General features: G+C 36.5%; 3 protein-coding genes across 4 annotated transcripts; 2 read left to right on the top strand and 1 right to left on the bottom strand.

The window, feature by feature from the left end:
• Window positions 1–1772: 1772 nt before the first annotated feature.
• LOC133862386 (uncharacterized) lies at window positions 1773–7798 on the bottom strand. 2 transcript variants are annotated; one of them, XM_062298176.1, is made up of 11 exons: window positions 7396–7798; window positions 7077–7255; window positions 6549–6771; window positions 6292–6433; window positions 6000–6200; window positions 5481–5612; window positions 5226–5354; window positions 3973–4391; window positions 3541–3757; window positions 3031–3221; window positions 1773–2615 (listed from the first exon to the last, which is right to left on the bottom strand). In XM_062298176.1, the coding sequence occupies exons 1-11, from the start codon at window positions 7746–7748 to the stop codon at window positions 2438–2440; spliced, it is 2364 nt and encodes a 787-aa protein (XP_062154160.1). In that variant the 5' UTR covers window positions 7749–7798; the 3' UTR covers window positions 1773–2437. The 2 variants fall into 2 exon arrangements, with proteins under 2 accessions (XP_062154160.1, XP_062154161.1); XM_062298177.1 differs by having other exon boundaries at window positions 1774–2615; window positions 7077–7300; window positions 7396–7522.
• A 1647-nt stretch (window positions 7799–9445) lies between these two features.
• Window positions 9446–11382, top strand: LOC133862591 (putative B3 domain-containing protein At5g66980). Its single transcript, XM_062298430.1, has 4 exons — window positions 9446–9547; window positions 10299–10668; window positions 10777–10925; window positions 11083–11382. Exons 1-4 carry the CDS (start codon window positions 9446–9448, stop codon window positions 11380–11382), a joined length of 921 nt encoding a protein of 306 aa, XP_062154414.1.
• Window positions 11383–15647: 4265 nt separating this feature from the next.
• Window positions 15648–18451, top strand: LOC133864070 (cytochrome P450 CYP82D47-like). The gene is made up of 2 exons (XM_062300268.1): window positions 15648–16850; window positions 17669–18451. Exons 1-2 carry the CDS (start codon window positions 15882–15884, stop codon window positions 18296–18298), a joined length of 1599 nt encoding a protein of 532 aa, XP_062156252.1. The 5' UTR covers window positions 15648–15881; the 3' UTR covers window positions 18299–18451.
• Window positions 18452–19546: the final 1095 nt, after the last annotated feature.

Below are 19546 nucleotides of genomic sequence, written 5' to 3'. Positions count from 1 at the left end.
AAAGGATAAGAACTCTGCAAACACAAATCATCACAGGGAAGTTGCCATCTTCCTCCATTTCCTAGTACATACATACCTTCCAATCAGTGATCTGGACTTTCTTTCTCACACAACCGTTTTTATAACTGTACATGGTCGAAAAGTCCTCCGCATCTGTTATCTAAATGGGATTTAACGATAAGGGTGACAATTTGTATAAGTATGTTGGGTTCGAGTCGTGTCAAGGTCTGTGTTTTATATTGGTTAATTTTAACTTGATCTATTTAATTAAACAAATTAGACTTTTAAACTCTAATTTGTTAATTTTGTGTTAAATTTGTGTCAAGAACATGTGTAAAAAATTGCTTCCAGGCCAAAAGGAAAGTAGGTATCATTTTCGATTCAACTCGGTTTAATCCTTTTGCCAATTGGAGGGGGGACAAAAAGGAGCGATTGAATCTGACTGGGCGTGCTCGATCACCAAGAAAGAGGGATTTGACGTTAGTAGGAAATAGATATTCCTTTGCATAATGGGTAGAGCATTATCAAACTGGAAAAAGTAAAAGCAATCAAAGACAGGCTTGTTTAAGTGTATGTGGGATCTCTTTTTTCGTTTGTAATTATCATAATTGGGGCCATAATCGTCGAGTTTTGTTCCCGTGGAAATATAGTGGCGAAGGTGGAGTCATTCTGCTTCTTTTTCCTTTTGATATGTGGATTCTGTGCTCTATGAAGATTGAGAGGGTCCTTTTTGTTAAGCTGGTAGGGCAGTGCCTGCTTTTTCAAACTCGATAATGATCACCCAAATCTCGAGTGGCTGTCTATTAATGTTTGTTGGGGGGTTTGTTTGATAATGTGTTTTGAATAGGGGTGACAATTCGTGTTCGTGTATTGGATTTAGATTGTGTTGACTGTTAAGGCATGAGCCATATAAATATAAGATTATATAGGTCAATCTTAACCAGACTCATTTAATTAAATGAATCAAATCTCTCAATCTTAATTAGCTAATTTCGTATTGGGTTCGAAGGTCGTGTTAAAATTTGTTAGTCCTAAATGTTGCGTGTTGTGTTCGAGTCGTGTTGAGGTATGAGTGTAAGACTATATAGGTTAACATTAACTTGACTCACTTAATTAACCAGGTTAGACCCTTCAACCTTAATCCGCTAATTTTGTGTTGGGTTTCATCTCAGGTTCGCAAGTCGTATAAAAAGTTGTCGGCCTTAGTTGTGAAGAGTATTTTGAATTATTTGTTAATGTCTTCAGCTTGAGAACTAAGAACAAAAGACGAAACGAAGTCGTTGGCAAATATGGCCAGATTATTATTATGTTTTTTTTTTTTTTTTTGGGTGAGTTTGATTATCCAAAACCTGCTTCTCTTAAAATAGGAAAGGAAACAAGCAACCTACCCTGGACAAGCATCTCTTTCAATATATTATTTTGTTGGGTATATCTTTTATGCCATCCAAAAGATTGCATAAAGTAGGAGAGAAAGAATGGTTTGCTGTTTGACAAAACCCTTCTGGTAGAGGCCTAGTAAGGAAGTTGTCTTCTGAAGTGGATTTCATATGGTAGTTGGTGACAGTGATCCGTTGACAAATCTTAATCCGATAGAAGATGTAGTTGGCTGCTAAACTAATGGATAGAAGACGTAGTTGGCTACTAAACTATTGGATTTCGAAGATTTTGCCTGTCTATAATCGTCAGCATCATCAGAAAATACATACTATAATAGAAATATAAATTAACAGATCAACTAACTTCTGTAATTTAATAAGCCCGTACCATAACATTAAAAGATAACGTCACCTTCAACTTCAAGAAAGTTTTGTATTTCATATATAACAAGGGGATCTGCTAGAAATCCGGGTAGCAAATGTGAGAGATCTTATGGGGAACTCATCTATTTGAGCAGGAGGGCAAGTTGTCCAAGAATTGTTCGATCAGATAAGTCTCAAAACCATAAAAGCTTTTTTTTTCTCACATTTACTGTTCGAATAACTAGCAATCTGGGTAACAAAATTGTTAGGGATCTCTATCCCAATAAGTTACATGAAAGTGTACATATACAAACTTAGTGATCTCAACTAAAAATAACCATTTTTTTTTTTTAAAAAAAAAAAAAAAGGGAAAAATAACCTCAATCGAAGGTCTTCTTCATGCACCTACTACGAAAGCCCTTCTTGTCTTGATGCAGTTGGCTACTTCAGCAAAATGAGCCACCAAGTTAGGCCAGACCATCCACACCCAAAAAGACTAGGCTTTATATGGTCCACACTCCACAGCAACCAAATAAGACTTTGATTATTAAATAAAGAATCCATACTCGTAGGTCCAGATTGGATCCTGGTTTGAAACTGAGGGATTGTGTGGATTTTAAAATTTGATCCCTGAAAAGATGCCTCTCCATTGGTAGCAATTCTGTCTTGCCGAGGTCATAGATTTGGTGGAAGCACAACTAGGATTCCATTATCTTTATAAGAAATGCAGTCTCCAATGCTGATTCCTTGCACTGTAGGTACCTGTTTTCCTCCACTATATCTGTTGTTAAATTAAGTAGTATTGGACGTTTTGGATCATAAATAGCAAGTTCACGGACTCGTGCAACCCATTTTGCAGCTTCCCACACTCCGAATCTGAAACATGTCAAAAAATAAAGTGAGTGCTCCACTATATCTGTTCAGTAGATTGGCTCATAAAAAGGCAAAAGAAATAAAAATCAGCACTTCTACAAGGCCTTAAACAGCATATTTGGCTGATTACAGATATATGCAAGTAGATCCGTTTTCTAAATTTCTATCTTTCTTAATTTATTTATTTTGATGGAACTAGTATATCAATTATCTGTCCAGGAGGCCTCAGCAGGCCATTATTTGGGAACAACTACTGAATCTCCAAGTTAAAGTAGCCAACTTCCATTGTTAACCATCAAATTTTCCTCATCCAACAACTGTCACAAATTTCTCATTTAACAGTGGTTCTGGTCTTAATTCACTTCCACAAGTTAATAAACATGGCATAGAAAAACCTCAAAACAGTTTAAAATCTTACCGTGTATTGAAAGATGAGGTAACCAACACAGCTGGATAAAGAGCATCCTTCTGAATATTATCGTAAGGAGAAAATTTCTGTATGGCATGAAAATCATCAACATCTCCAGGGTACCCAAACTCTTCATAGTCAACAGCTGTAAGTGGTAAAATGGGATAGAGAAGAGTGTTGGTTGGATCCAGAAATGGAACCTGAAACAGATACAGAAGATGGAGTGACATACAAAGAAGAATGTACATCTGCATCCAGTTCTACTATAAGTTTTATATACTCAATATATATATAACCAAAATAAAAATTCACATTGCCTCCTTACAGCTGTGAACATGCAAGTGCTCAACTTCCATGCCATTGGCTTTCTTTAGTGAGAACATAACAAGCATTTCTTACACAAGACTTTTCTACTAAGAACAGTGGATTCCATCTGATCAAAGATTCAGACAAAAAGCTATGCAACAAGAACAATGAGAGACTCAAAAGCGTGCAGATAGACTCATTACTCATGCATACCTTCAAAATTGCAGCACGAAATAAATCTGGGAAACAATTGATGGCGGAAGCAACCAAAAGCCCTCCAGCACTAAACCCCCAACCAGCAAGCTTGTTTTCTTGCACAATCCTTTTCTCAATAAGAAATTTGGCACAGGAGAGATAATCTTTTATGGAATTATGCTTTTTTGTACGTCTGCCTTCATGATGCCACTTTTTACCCCCACCACCTCCACCCCTGTAACAGATCATCCAGACCATCACAGTTAAATTCGGCACAGTCAATTATTTCCCGTGCATCTGAAGCAAATAATAAAAATTCCACAAGGGATTTTGAGAAGAGATAACATAGCCACAGGAATAAAATGCAGCTCAGTTCACAGAATACCTACATTCAGTGTAAGAATAAAAGTTCCAGCTAAACAGGATGTCAGTAAATAATATGAAACAAACCTAACATCAGCATAAGCAACAACCCAGCCACGATCAAGAAGGCTTTTCAACTCACTACGCCATCGTTTGTCAAGTAATTCACTGTAAGCTCCATGCCCATGAAGTAATCCAGGGTTCTGATTCTCTTTCTTGTTTTTGTGTGAGTAAACAATAGTTAAAGGAACCACAACCCCATCATAAGAAGAGACATCATAGTGTTCACAAGCATAAAACTCGGAGAGGTCATTCCACATGTTGTCATCTTCAACATTGACTTCATTCATGGAATTGAAATTTTTGGTATTTGAGTTGTTTTCAGCAATGCTTGCAGAAGTGATTGTTCCATACAATATTCGTGTTCTTTCATGAAGAATATTTTGCTGTTGAATGATATTCCACTTGCCATTTGAGAGGTCATAATCGACCACAGCATCGGGCATCTGAGAAAAATTCAAGAGCATGGGGTTGATTGGCTGGGAGATACATACTGCCTGATAACAACGTTAAAAGAAAAGATACCTAATCGTGACCTTTCAAATGAAGAACAATAAGCTACCATGTGAGTTACCAAATGGTATAAATTCAGCAATCCATAGGGCGGAAGCATGTATGCTATGCCCAATGAATCTATGCTCAAAGCCTCAGCTACTGAAAACTCGAAATTAAAATCAAAATCCCTACTCAGTGATACAAGAAAGAATTGATCTGCATGGCTTACCTTGAAAGCCAGAGGTGTAGACTGTAGTCTCGAGGCTAAAATAGTTTGGCTGGTAAATAGATGTGAAGTTTACCGGGCACTATGTGCTAACCGATTTGATTTGAAAATCCAAAGGCTCAAAGACATTATTGGAAGTAATCCAAAAAAATATTAGATGGTCGCTAATATTTCAGTACTATGTTGTAAACTTTCTTCCATGCACTAGCGAACAAAATACTACACTCAAAGCACATCACTCTCATAATAACATTTAAGATTCTAATAGCACTTGGTATTAACTTGGTGTTTTGAATTAGTCGTAACTTTGATATTCACAAACAAAGACACACAGACACATAAAAATAGTTAAACACACATTAGTCTCCTAGTAACAACTATGACAAATAAATTGAACCTGAACAACATTTTCCACTCACACATTCCAACAAAGGTTTGATCAGGATTCATTAATAAATTGTGGGCCATTAACACAAACTAGAATTGATATCAAAATAATTAATAAAGTGGCTTCCTCAAACCATTGTCAGAAGTAAGAAGACAATATTTACTAACATACCACAGGCGATGAGATTGTAAAGCGCATGGATGATGAATAGTAGTCATAATTAGGTCCAGATGAAATTTGAGAAACATGTTTCGGAAGAGAGAGGAAATATGGATTTAGATCTTTCAGATGAACTGCTCCCTGCCACAAGATTGAAAAAGATGAGTGAGAGTTGTCAAGAGCATGAGACCATCATGCTTATGGAGAAACTGTTGCTGTCAATGCATGATGTGCACAAACCCCAGATAGTTGTTTTTATGAGCCTACCTTCCCAACAGGCAAAGGGAGAGTAACTGAACAAATTCTGAACTTTTGACTTTCCTTTGTAATAAGGACCAAGTGTGTATCGCTGAAATCAACATCCTCAATGATCAAATCTCTGTCATCAAGAAATACACTCTGCAGTAAAGAAGACAGTAGTTACTTTTTTATATATTGAATTTTTTTGTCATCAGGTATCCATCTAAACAAGACAGGACATTATTCAAGGTGTATATTAACTGTGAGTAACAAACAAGAAAGATAAAGACAAACCATGCAGACATAAGCACAGAGTAACTGCACGCTAATGATCATTAAATATGGAAAATCACTAATAAAAGCATTCATTTAAAGAATTAAAAGCAAGCAAACGAGAAATGCAACAAACCACAAACATATCTCAAGCAGCAAAAGTATCTTGCTGAAGACACAAAAGAGACTCAATGTATTACAGCCATCCAATAATCTTCACAAGAAATAAGGGAGGATTATTAGAGCATTAAAAGACATAGTTGACCCACCAACCTCCCATATTCTTGGAATGGAAGAAGCATCAACAGGACTACGAAGAAGATAATGATAATCAACTGATTGGCCCTCTTTGGCAGCATCTGTAAATAAATAAAGGTATCCTCGGTGATGCTCAACTATGCAGTGGGCTATACCTTCACAATCCCAAACTAATGTCATGCCAGACAATGGATCAGCTGCATTTATCAGAAATACCTAAAAAATGGTCAAGACCATTATATCACTTCAACATAAATTAATGTCAAAAGATCCTTACTTCACAACAAACTGTTTTGCATAGCGATACCTTTGAAGATGTAGTAGAGAATGTGTTTACAGTCACAAATCGAAAATCCTTTGTATGTCTTATGTTAATATGAACATTATCATCTGATTCTTCCATAAGCAACACATCTTCATCAGTCGATCCAATCATGCTGCAGTATATCCTGATTCGAATAATAAGAATGTCAAACTCCCTTATGTTAAATTCAATGCACAACTGAAAAGACAAATAGGAAATCGACATAAAGTGAACCATTACAAAATCTAACAGTCACCCACCGGTATGGCCTCTTATTTTTATCTGTGACAACATAGAGCAATGCCTGTCCATCCTTAGCCCATGCCAAATTAGAGACACGTTCTGATTGAGGTTTACTACATAAAGCACCAGAATTTAAGTTCCTTACGGACAACCTGAAGTAGTCATTATCCTTATCATACATGGTATATGCAAGAAACTTATGATCGGGAGACACTTCTGATAATTCCTCATAAGCATAACCTGCAAGTAAGTGAGATAAACAATAATAAACTTTGTGCTTAAAAAACTACTTGCTTTCTCAAGCATTCCAAGTTATTTACCTTTCCTATTTTTTGCTTTGTTCTTTCCAATATTCGAAATCAGGCTAAATTATTTCATCTTTTAATTCAATTTTTTAAGTTAGACATTCGAACTCAAGATTAGAAGCTCTAAACACTGATAAATTACCACTTGGTTTAAAAATTTAAGCTGATGGAAATAATGAATTTAACCATTTAACAGTTATTATAACATTGAAAAAATGATTTATATATATATAAAAGAACCTCCAAATCTCTCAGCTTCCTGATTATAATCAAGCAGCTTCTGCTCAATTCTCTTGCCAGAGGTAAAATCAAATCCAGCAGAAGGAGATTTGTGAGAAATGAACTCTTCATTCAAGCTCGCCAATCTCCGACACAGCACTGGATACTGTTTTCCTTCTTCCACCCGCCGATAGTACAACCTGCGCGGCGACCGAGGATCCACCTTGAATGACATCATTCAGACTCTGAAACAAGAAATAGTAATGCTAACAAAAATAACCAACCACTCCCTCACTCGCATTTACGCATGCATATTGGAGACAAAATAAAGAAGACCTACCAAGGGCCCCAGCGGAGGGGAGGCGTGGAGAGGTCGAAGGCGAGGCGAGAGGCCATCTCGGACTGGAGCTTGGACTGGAGGCGCTCGGTGTCGGACATGACGGCCTCTGTGTACTTCTCCTCCTGCTCCATGTACACGTCCATGTGCCGCATGGCCACCTTGTCGCCCAGGCTCGACATCCAGCTGTACGGGTCCTCCCAGGTCGAGTCCTGGAACGTGAAGCTCTGCGGCTTCCGCGGCGGTCTCGGAGGCTTCGGCGGTGCCGGCGCGGTCGGGACCTTGAAATGGGCCCACCGGAAGAGCAGGCGGCGGCCACGGCGGCTGCGGAGGAGTGGGGTTAAGAGGTGGCGCATGGTTGGGTAGTTAGGGTTTAGGGTCTGGAATTGGGAAATGGCTCGACCCGTTAGGGTTTAACAGTCCACGAAAATGGACCAAGCCCATTGTTTCATGGGTCATATGCACGTGTCCAAGATAGTCAAAAGATTATTCATCTGATGTATGCCATAAATTTGTAACAATTTTTAATCAAATAATAGATTAAAGTTTTACGTGTATTTTTGTGAATTTTTTCTCTACAATTTTATATTAAGGGTTAAATCCAAAACTGGTTTACATGGTTTTATGTTTAAGGTTAAATCACCCTCACGACCCACCACACTTTTGGGGTGGGTTCGCTCCTCACAGATGGTAAGCACTAAGCAGTGGTAATTTCTCTTGCTTTTTTTCTTTTTTTTTTTATTTATTTTTAATGAAGTAGAGTAATGTGGTGAATAAGACAATTATCAGATTTCAAGAGGTTTTGACGTGGTATTCCGTTAAGTTTTTTTTTGACTAAATATATATAGACAGAGGGATTAACTCCTTTAATTATACTATGATTATATTGTGTTAAAAAGAAAAAGAAAAGAAAAGAAAAAAAGAGCTAACAGGTGAGACGGTAAGCAACAAATCAATTCAGCCCAGGTATTTTATACTAATATCAAATATGGATGATGGATAGGCACATCGATCCCACATGAGCCATGACAAGTGAACGTGATGTTTTGCATATAATTAAGTGCAGAAGTTGCATGCATACAAGATTAATGCCAGTTATTCGTATATATTGGGAAGTAGTAGTTTCTTTGACTCTGGGTCCTGATCGAGAAGTACTTTAAAACACAGAGAAAGACGTTGCAGAAAGGCAAAAGAGAAGAAGGCTTTTTCAACGCACAAAAAGAATTGAATAACTGGTCGGTAGTTAACCAAAACTCACAAAACGTAAATTGAATTATATATATGATATGAAGCATCAAAACTCAAGAAAAAAGGACTCGAAACATTCAAATCCCCAGTTGCATCACCGGCCACACTCTCGTGTCAATGTAATAATCACAAAAAATCAAACACAAAAGAAGCGCGATTCTGCATGTCCCTGCTGTGGCAATGGCACTGGCACATGTGATGAACACAAAAGAAACATGGGAGGGGAAGAGGGAGGACGGACGTACGTACAGTCAAAGATTTTCTCCATGTCTCAGATCCCGATACAGAATTTTTCCCAAGTCCTATTCTCGGTCCGAGATATGTTATTTCTACACGGGATTAGATAGAAAGGATGGTCCTGTCCCTGCCGTGGCACTGGTATTGAAAATCACATTGTGGTGTGAACCACAATAAAATATTGTACAATCAAACACAAAAGAAGCGTGATTCTGCATGTCCCTGCTGTGGCACTGCAGGCACATGTGATGAACACAAAAGAAACATGGGAGGTGAAGAGGACGTACGTACAGTCAAAGATTTTCTCCATGTCTCAGATCACGAATTTGACCAGCAAAATCAAGAGGCAAGCATGGTTTTAACCTATTCTCTTTATTTGAAAAATATCATTTACATGGGTTTATTTTTATTTTTTTAATCTTTTGGGACATCTCAACACAAGCCTCTTGTCTGTATATAAAATGCAGCAGAGAGAACACAACTCAACCCTACAACAGAGAGAACACAAATCATCGCAAAATTATTTCGTATACACATAAGAAACCAACACACACAGAGACAGAAACAAATGGCGAGGACTCGCGGACACAAACAGGGACAGGCATCTTTCTCCGATGACAGCCCTGAGTTCTTCAAGATTTTCCTCCCCTCTACCAGCTCTCACCGACTAGTACTCTCTCTCTCTCTCTCTAGCGTTTCCATGAGCTCAGTGTTTTCTAATATTTGGTGGGTCATGGGTGTAAGAGGCTTTGTTGTTCAGGAGTTTGTGTTTGTTTTGGATCAAAGGGTGAAAGACTTGTTATTTTTTTGGGTTCGTAGATGCATAAATTGTCTTTTTCGTTGTTTCTTTGAAAATATTATTTCAAGCTTGACTTGTATATGTGAACTGTTCCTGGTTAATAAGATTCCATCCGTTCAAAGGACAATATATGATGAGTGGACTGTGTGTGTTTTTATTTCATTTAACTACATGATCAATCTCACATTCTTAATTTGAAGATTTTAAATGCAGTAACTCTCTCTCACAACGTACATCTAAAGCACCAAATGATGAGTGTTGAACGTCTCGAATTTCTAGTTCTCCACATCTAGCGTTGATTAAACCATTGAACGAAAAGGGAGTATTTCTTGGGTTTTTTTTTTTTTTTTTTTTTTCAGCGTTGATTAAACCATTAACCATAGATTCCATTTGGACATTTATAGGTACTTCTAGAAGCTAAAGAGGTCATTAGTCTTCTTGTATAGGCTATTTTTATCCGAAAACCATCTCTATTCAAAGGAAAAATGTGGATAAGTTTTAGGCAGATCTAAATTAGAGAAGTTAACACATACCGGAAAGGAATGAGTATTATATGCAGTGTATTTGAAAGTGGATAGACTGCTTAATATCTGATGAAAATTCAATCTATTTTATACTGCAGTCCATACCACCAGATTTTATCAGGCACTTCAATGGAGCTATACCAGAAAAGGTATATCTCATTGATAATGCTAGGAATTCTTGGCGTGTCTGGCTAGAAGAAACTGGTGGGCGCTTGTGGTTGACGGAGGGCTGGCCTTGCTTTAAAAGTGATCATCATCTGAATTGTGGGGACTTCCTAATCTTTAAATACGATAGAAGTTCTTCATTTGAAATCAAGATATTCAGTGTAAGAGGATGCAGGAAGGAAGAGACTTTTGCCATTTGTAATACTGGTACTCCAGATGTGAAATTGGAAAATTCTGAAGGAGAGCAGGATTGTAGCAAGCGAAGGCATTCCGAAATAGGCCTTGAGAAATATGAGGCAGGCGGTGAGTTTTACATATTCAATATTTATTATTCTCAGCTAACTGCCCTTCTTCCATTTTTGTTTTGTATAACATTAATTTTCATATATTTAGAAAGTTATATACTTCCAGATTCATCTAAAGCTTCTCGGCATAAACCGCAAAAAACTTTCCAAACAAATCTTGAAGAAAACAAGACCCCAGACGTGGTAGCTCGATTGGTAGCATCAAAGACTCCACATTTTGTGCTGCGCATTTCTGCTTGTACACTAATCACCGTGGTGAGTTTTTTTGTGGTATATATATGTAGCATTACTTATGTGTGTATATATATATATATATATGTATTGTTGTTCCAACATCAATTGGGGACATGGGGGTTTTAATATATAGATAAAATAGATTTTCGATGAGTCATGATATTGTTTTTTGTTACAGTATATTCATAGATCGGTGGTGCAAGCATTCAAGATTGTCCTTAAACCAGAGATGGTACTTCGTGATCAGAATGGGAAGTCCTGGCCGGTGAAAATCATTTTCAAAAATGATGGGCGAATAGCCATTGGTTCTGGGTGGTCTTATTTTGCAAAGAGCAATGTGAAACCAACAGACCAATGTGTGTTTGAATTTCTCCTTCGGAGTGGAAATATATGCGAAGAAATACGTGTGCATGTTCTTCGTGGAAATGCAAGAATGAAGAATCCATCTAGCCATTGGCATTGGCACAGGTGTCTTTAAGCATATAATTTATTGTTCCACCCAAAGGATACAATTCCTTCGCTGTATAAACTGTAAACATATGTTTAATTGTATTGTGCTTTGAATCAAATGCATTGTGCGCGGCTTAATAGTGGCCGTTAATATTGGTGCACCTAACCCCACTGGCTCTTAAGGCTCACCTCTTGAGAATTTGCTATACTAGTTGGATATTTCTTGAACCAACCCATAGCTAAGTCGACATAGGAAATTTGGGCGACTACACCTAGCCACAGGCATACCCTCCATTGTCAAAAGGTCCGTTTGCTGAAGAGTGTGCCGACCTATCAAGGACAACAGAGCTAGCGAGCTCAAAAGAAGTTTGTCGGCTTGGCCCAGGGACCTACCCTAGTTTAGGATCAAGATACTCTTATACGGCTATACCTCAATATATAGGACGTGCCACATCCAATTCTCCTTCTTGCTAGGTTTGATAACAGTGTTTTCACGCTAGGTTTGGCCAATATTCGGATATCTCCAAAGCCCTACTAAAGAAAGGTGGGAACAAAAGGCATATATAAGGAGGCCGGGGAGGACCCTTCACCAAGTATGTAAGTACGTATTCTTATACCCTTAGTTATGTATGCTTCTTTGATATTGAAATTTTTTGTATTGGATTTATAGATGCTAGTAACAGATTCGATCTATGAATGATGATATTGGTTAACATCTATGAATGTTTTTAATATTTATTTTTATTTTACAATTAGAAAAAAAATGTAAAATTAGTCCGATTATACTGATTTGCAATAAACTTATTGTAGTATAAAAATATTTTGAAAGCTTATGTGGTATGCAAGAATAATATTAAACAAGTCCTTACTATATGTCTACTTTCGTTCAAAATATTCACCTCTTTTGAAAAGCTTGGAATCTTCAAAGAGAGTGTGCTGAAGTTCGTTTTATTTACAGCTGAAGTGTCTTGGATGTTTGTTTTGTCAACACATGCAGTCACATGTTCTACCTATCTGCCCTCACAATATGAGAAAAGTAGGATCATACCAATTTGTAAAAATGATCACTTACACCTTGAATCAAACTTAAAATCTCCTATAAAATTATTCAATTGAAGTTTATTTTGCAACTCCTCAATGACTTTCCTGCACTTCTAGTTTGCCTACCACTTTCAATGAAAGATAAATGCAAGGGAATGGTCCCCATTTTTGAGTTCTAGCTCCCCCACCCCTATCTCACCCTCTTCTCAATACCCCCAAAAAAAAAGAAAAAAAAAGAAAAAGAAAAGGGAATTTGAATATGTTACAAAGAATGATTTCCGGTATGATTTGATGGTTCAGATTAGATTTCATAGTATCTAATAATGTATATTTTAGCTACAATATTGTCACGTTATCTAAATTTTTTTAAAAGATATGATATAGCACCTTTAAAATCTAACCTAAACCATTAAAAGGAATGCTATAATTCATTCTAGTGTTCTTTTGGTGTCCATTTGAAATGACATAAATGTAATAAAAAAATTATATTTATATCATTTTGGATGATATAAATATAATTTATATCATTCAAAATGATTGGTTGATCTTATTCCATATATATTATTAAGGGTTGGATGCCAATTGCCTCGTGCAAACCGCCTCAAATACCCATAGCATCTAAACTTTCCTATACATTAAAATAAAGTAAAAAATTAAGAGAAGAAAATAAAAAATTAATGTGAAAGCTTACTTGACTTGCCCCAATAAACAAGCTAGAGCAATTCCTCTATGCCCTATTACTACATCATCGGCAAATACTTTCCACCAAATTTCAAAATATTCAGATCCTACAATTTTTTTTTCTTTTAAAAAAAAAAAAAAAAAAAAAAAAAAAAAACGAAATGAATCCCCTTATGAAGATGAACTAATTTCACTTGCAAAGTAAGTTTACTTGAACTGTTTTAGTTACTGTTCTTCCTTAGATGATTTAACCGTGCCTACAATATTTCAAAGTAGGTGCACCATACCAATTCAAATGTCAGAACACATGGTTCGTCAGTCTCCAAAAACAAAAAATATTCTACCAAATTATTTTTCGTGTGAACAAAACTTAGACCAGGCCGGGGATATGGGAGGATAGCTAGTGCTACGGTGCTAACCTCAGAATGTCAAGTCAATTATAATTATAATCATATTTTATATTTTATATAACTATAATTATATGACTACGGTGCTACCCTCAGAATGAAAGCAGTGAGGAATTTCCGTGCACATATCCACTTTCTACTCTGACCAAGAAAAGTCGACTTTGAGAAATAAAGGAGATGTGACATTTGCTATAAATCCAAGAAAGGTTTGGAAGTTTATCGCAATGCAAAGAATCCACGCTTCTTAAATTCCACGTGAAAATATATATAATTTTAAGCTATTTTAAAAAAATAAATAAATAAATGTAAATTGCAGGTTGATTAAGCAATACGACTCTCTCTCTCTCTCTCATAGAAAGGAATACATTCATGTAAATCTTGATCCACGAGGCATGATATTTACACGTAGGTCATTATGTTAGCTCCACTAATTAATCACAGCTCCACTTCATATAATTGCGGACTTACTCGATCCTTAAGAGTACTATTTCTAAAGGAAAACGTATTAGATCCAAATGTATAGCTGTAGTGCTTGTTGTGTTAGGCTTTAATGCGACTAATTACACTTTTTTCTTTTTTCATGTGGAGCTATTTTTACTTAATATTTTTTTAAAAAAAAAAAACAAAATATTTTCAAAACACAAAATAAATATATATACATATTAATTTTAAAAATGCTTTAACAATCCTCACCATTTTCAAAATCAAAACACATTTTGATTATTATAGAGAAGAGCATACATAAATGAAGGTGTCTTGAACTTTTACTTAATAATAATATGCCAGAAACCAAGTAAATACCGTAAATTAACCCAAAATTTATGCACAAGGCCCCATTTGGCCACAAGTAGTTCAGTCATTTGTATTTGGCCAAAAGAGATAGTTGGGCTACTCCTTCCAGATTTTTTTTAAAGTTTTCATCTATTTATAGTTTTGATATTTATATAAATTTTATTACAAGTGATACGTGTTGTTATATAATTGGATCTAGCATGACACAGCAACATAATCCATCAACGTTTTGGATGAAAGTTGATAATAAAAACTTATTTGTTATTTTTGCATATTACCGGCCGAAAGCTCCCATAATGTTTTTATGCCCGAGGAAACTTAATTATCGCAAATCCGTATAACTACATAGATTGAATTTGTATTTTTTCCTATATTTAGTTGCTCGATCATATTGGTACCCATTATGCCCCTCCATGGGGGTCAAAGCCCAAACATGACTGGATTTCATTGAACTGTATTCGATCTATTTAGGCGAGGTTTGATGGTAATCCTCCATGCTCAATCAACATTTATATTGCTCTTTTCTTTTCTTTTCTTTTCTTTTTTTTCTTTTTTTTTTGGTCTTCGCTGAGATTCAAAATGCCCAAGATTTAATTCTTGTCCATTTTGAAGACAATTTTTGGGCTGAGAGTTGTGATACCTTTTTTATGTGGCAATTTGACTTTTAGCTAATTACAAAAGAGAGGCGTTCGAGTAAAGGTCTCGTCTACTTGTAGGAATGCAACTTAAATTCTTTAGTTACTTGTAAGGACAGAACCCTAACTTTAAAAATTTGTTAAGCAGAGAAATCCAATAGTTTGTTATAGATTGGAGCACCCACTTAAAATGGCAATATATAAAAAACGTACAATATTGACTGGAAGTCTGGAACCATGAAACGAAGGGTTAATTGAATTTCATAAAACAAAATATTATACCATATAATCACGAAAAGACACTTTTATGTTCAAAATTAAATATGGAAGAAATTATTCAAAAGGTTGCAATAATATATACAAATTAACTATAAATTGACACATTCCCATGCATCTCACATCTTCCTATTGGACTGAATGGCCAGTACAATCTTCAATTTTTTATTTTTATTTTTATTAATTATTGATCTAATGGCTAATAGATACTCTCACATCACGAGACTAAGATGGTGGAATAAAGATACAGTCTGTATCATTACACTTACAAGATATAAAGAGGCATATATGGACAAATCTATAATGCTAAAAATCACACTTTATCCCACTAGTACCCCACCTTGTTGGAGTAGTAGTACCAACTACCAACCAGCCTTTTGGTTCAACGTTTGTTTAAAATAAAAAATAAAAAATCAAAGGTGAGATAATCAATTACCTTTTTAAACACCCTAAAGCCTCTTCTCTCTAGCTAACTTTTCTCCTCTTCTACAGACTTTTTTCGTTATATTTTTCTTGTAAAAGTTTGCATTTCTAAAGGCAATTTTGAGTTTGCTTTTGTTAGTGTACAACTCAGGCAAACAACTTAAGATTGAGCTTCCTTCTGTTTTGGAAGCAAATTTGCTTGTAAGCCAATCCAAAAACCTGTCCTCTTAGGTGGCCGGGCCAAGCTTTTTCCACTACCTCTATCAGCCTGAATGGACTCTGCAGTACTCCTCCAATTGCCGGCAGCAATAATATCTACCCTCCTTGCCCTGCTACTCTTACGTGTTTTGGTTTATCAAAAAAAGAAACCTACTACTTATAAGAAAACGACCTGTAGCATACCTCAAGCAGGAGGTGCTTGGCCTATCATCGGCCACCTTCACCTCTTAGGTGGCCAACAACTAACCCACAAGACACTTGGTGCCATGGCTGATACATATGGACCAGTTTTTACTATAAAGCTGGGTTCACATAGAGTTCTAGTTTTGAGCTGTTGGGAAATGGCCAAAGAGTGTTTTACCGTCCATGACAAGGTTTTCTCGACCAGACCAAGCATAGTTGCTTCAAGACTACTAGGATACGAGAATGCTATGTTTGGGTTTGCTCCTTACGGGCCTTTCTGGCGTGAAATGCGCAAGATTACTACAATTGAGCTTCTGTCAAACCATCGGCTTGATATGCTCAAGCAAAAACGTTCTTCGCAGGTCGAGACTGCAATTAGAGAATTATTCGAGTTGTGGGTCAGGAAAGGTTGTGCAGAAACCGGGGTTTTGGTTGATATGAAACATTGGTTTGGGGATTTGATGCTCAGTGTATTTTTGAGGATGGTGGCAGGGAAACAACACCATATAGGTGGAGCTGATCATTGTGAAGAAGGTGAGGCGCAGAGCTTTGAGAATGTGATGGGGGATGTTTCCTTTCTGTTTGGGGTATTCGTGCTGTCTGATACAATGCCGTTTCTTGGGTTCTTGGATGTCAATGGATATAAAAAGGCAATGAAAAGAACTGCAAAGAAATTGGATTCTATGATTGGAAGGTTGCTGGAGGAGCATAAACAGAATAGATTGTTGGGTGGGGAGGGAAAGGAAGAGCAGGATTTCATGGATGTGATGCTGACCATCCTAGGAGATGCCGAGATCTCTGGTTTTGACGCAGATACCATCAACAAGGCCACTTGCCTCGTAAGTATTTGCCTACTAAAAATACTAGCTAGGGATATTATTTTGTTTCATGGTTGCACTAAAGTTATGCATTTCGGCCTAAAACTTAGGCTTACGAGATATATATCATGTTAAGATTACATGTCATAAAAGTTTAAACGGATAAAAAATAATAAATTTAATTATATTCTAATAGGCCTATCAAAGTTAAACTTGACACTTCATTCATGCTTTGCATCTCCCAATAACAAATCCTAGTTCTATCCTTGTTGGTCGCGTCTCGGTCGGTCTAATTTTCTATCTCATGTTGAAAAAAAAATATATTATTTCTGTAAACAAGGTACGTACTTGACAGTAAAGGCTTCATCGATATATTTGAAACCAATATATCACTCATGTAATTCTCCCGGCCAGCTTCTGATGAAAGATGATCGGTATATAAGAAAACTTGGTTTATTTTGTGCTTTAGTAAACTTTGTAGGATTGGGATCGCTCAATTGGGGTACCAATTTTACTGAAATTTGGGTAGTTCACCTAGAGGAGGGGGTTATAGGGCACGGCTGCCAGGGACAAGTGGACTCCGCAACCCTTTCTCTAAATTATTGAAATTTCAGTAAATTTGAACATCCAATTAATTGTAGGGTCCTCATTCAAATTTGTACTGTATACGGAAGGGTAAATTTATAAAAAAAATAAATAAATAAAAAATAGGGGGTGGGGGGGGGGGAAGGGGGAGAGGTGGGGGACATATTGGAGGATATATATATATATATATATATATATATATATATATATATATATATATATTGGAATACTAATTATGAGACCTAATTTGGCAGAATTTAGTCATTGCGGGAAGTGACGCGACCATGGTTCTTCTAACATGGACCCTATCTTTACTACTCAACAATCAACATGTGCTGAGAAAGGCCCAAGATGAGTTAAACATTCATGTTGGCAAGGACAGACATCCGGACGATTCTGACATAAAAAACCTGGTCTATCTCCAGGCCATTGTCAAGGAAACATTGCGCCTATACCCACCTGCCCCAATCATTAGCCTTCGTGCCGCAATGGAAGACTGCACCCTCTCACCTGGATATCACGTTCCTGCTGGAACGCGTTTAATGGTGAATGCCTGGAGAATTCACCGGGATGAGCACGTGTGGCCTGACCCTCTCAAGTTTCTGCCGGAGAGATTTCTGACCAGCCACAAGGACATTGACGTGAGAGGTCACAACTTTGAGCTCATTCCTTTTGGGTCCGGAAGGCGATCATGTCCAGGAGTCTCGCTAGCTCTTCAACTGGTGCATCTGACTTTGGCTAGCTTGTTGCATGCTTTTGACGTTGCTAAGCCATCAAATGAAGACGTGGATATGACAGAGAGCCCTGGCTTGGCAAACCTGAAAGCAACCCCCCTGGAAGTTATCCTTACTCCACGTCTTAACTCTCAACTATATGCGCAGTAAATTAGTTTATAATATTGCCATGATGTGATTAAGGAGACTAGATTTGCTGTTAAAGCTAGCTTTCTTGATCGATCAGTTGAAGAGTACTGCTATCTATGCATTTTTCATGCACCAGAACTTGTCGATCATTTCATAAATTTCTGCAGAATTTGATGATATTGTTCGAAATCCATATATCTTTAAAAAAAAATTGGTAATATGTACTGCATTAATAAGAAGCAAAAGAAACACGAGGGTATGGTTTGCAACTTTGCACAAGCCTATTCCTTGAGAGTCTGAGGCACGAACTAATAAATAGCAAGTTGATGAACTATTAGATTAGTCAAACATAGAATATTAATTAAATAATTTTTTTTTCTTCTTCTAATTTTTCTTCCTCTATACTTGGAGTTTATTTAGAATTGCGATTCCGTGTTGTGTTGTGCCGTTCATATCTTCTATGGCCATTGCTACTATTTACTTATTGTGTTTTTTCTTTGAATAAGAATTTTATTTTCAATAGATTTACCCTCATGGTCGATTTATGGAATGAAAATTAGCCTTAGTCAAGTGTGAAAGGTTATCTCTTACAGTCTGTTTAAATAAAAATTTTCTAAAATATTTGGTTACCATTGTCTTAAATCTAGTCTACTTGGAGTAGATTTGCTCTTTAACTATTTTTGTACATAAGTTAGCAAAAGATTAAAATCATAGATAACACTTTATTATAAAAATTTTGTTTGTATCTATGACATTGTAATCTTATAGCATGCAGTTATGATTTTACAGAACTTTAAAGTTTGTGATATAAGAGTTTTATGTTCATGATCTTTGATCAATGAAATATTCAAATATTTCGTTAAAAAAAAAAAAAAAAAAATCATTTTGCAATAAAACATTTATGGTAAGTGGCACGCCCCCATTTGTCCCCCTTGAGGTCCAATATGGTTTGGACCCTACAACTAGAAGCCCAACAAACCATTGGGCCCATTTATCCTTCTTAATGGGCTTAAACTAAGTCAGACCTAGTACTTTAAATTCTCTCGCATTTTGAATTTTGAAGAGATAATCGGAATTAACGAGGGAGATTTATCAAACCCCGCCCATTTAATTTGGAGAGTTTCAACTATCGGTGTCAGCCAAGAAATTAAGGAAATAGGCTGGACTTTTCAAATTTTTGAAAGAGATATGAGTCGTGCACAACAGTTGTGCATCTGTTATGCAGGATTCAAGAGATATAGTAGGTCCCACGTGGTGAGTCTTACCATA

The sequence above is a fragment of the Alnus glutinosa genome, chromosome 3 (genome assembly GCF_958979055.1).
Source record: "Alnus glutinosa chromosome 3, dhAlnGlut1.1, whole genome shotgun sequence".
Taxonomy (NCBI): Eukaryota; Viridiplantae; Streptophyta; class Magnoliopsida; order Fagales; family Betulaceae; genus Alnus; species Alnus glutinosa.
The sequence above is the reverse complement of the archived record's forward strand: the minus strand, read 5'-3'. Positions and strand labels throughout refer to the sequence as shown.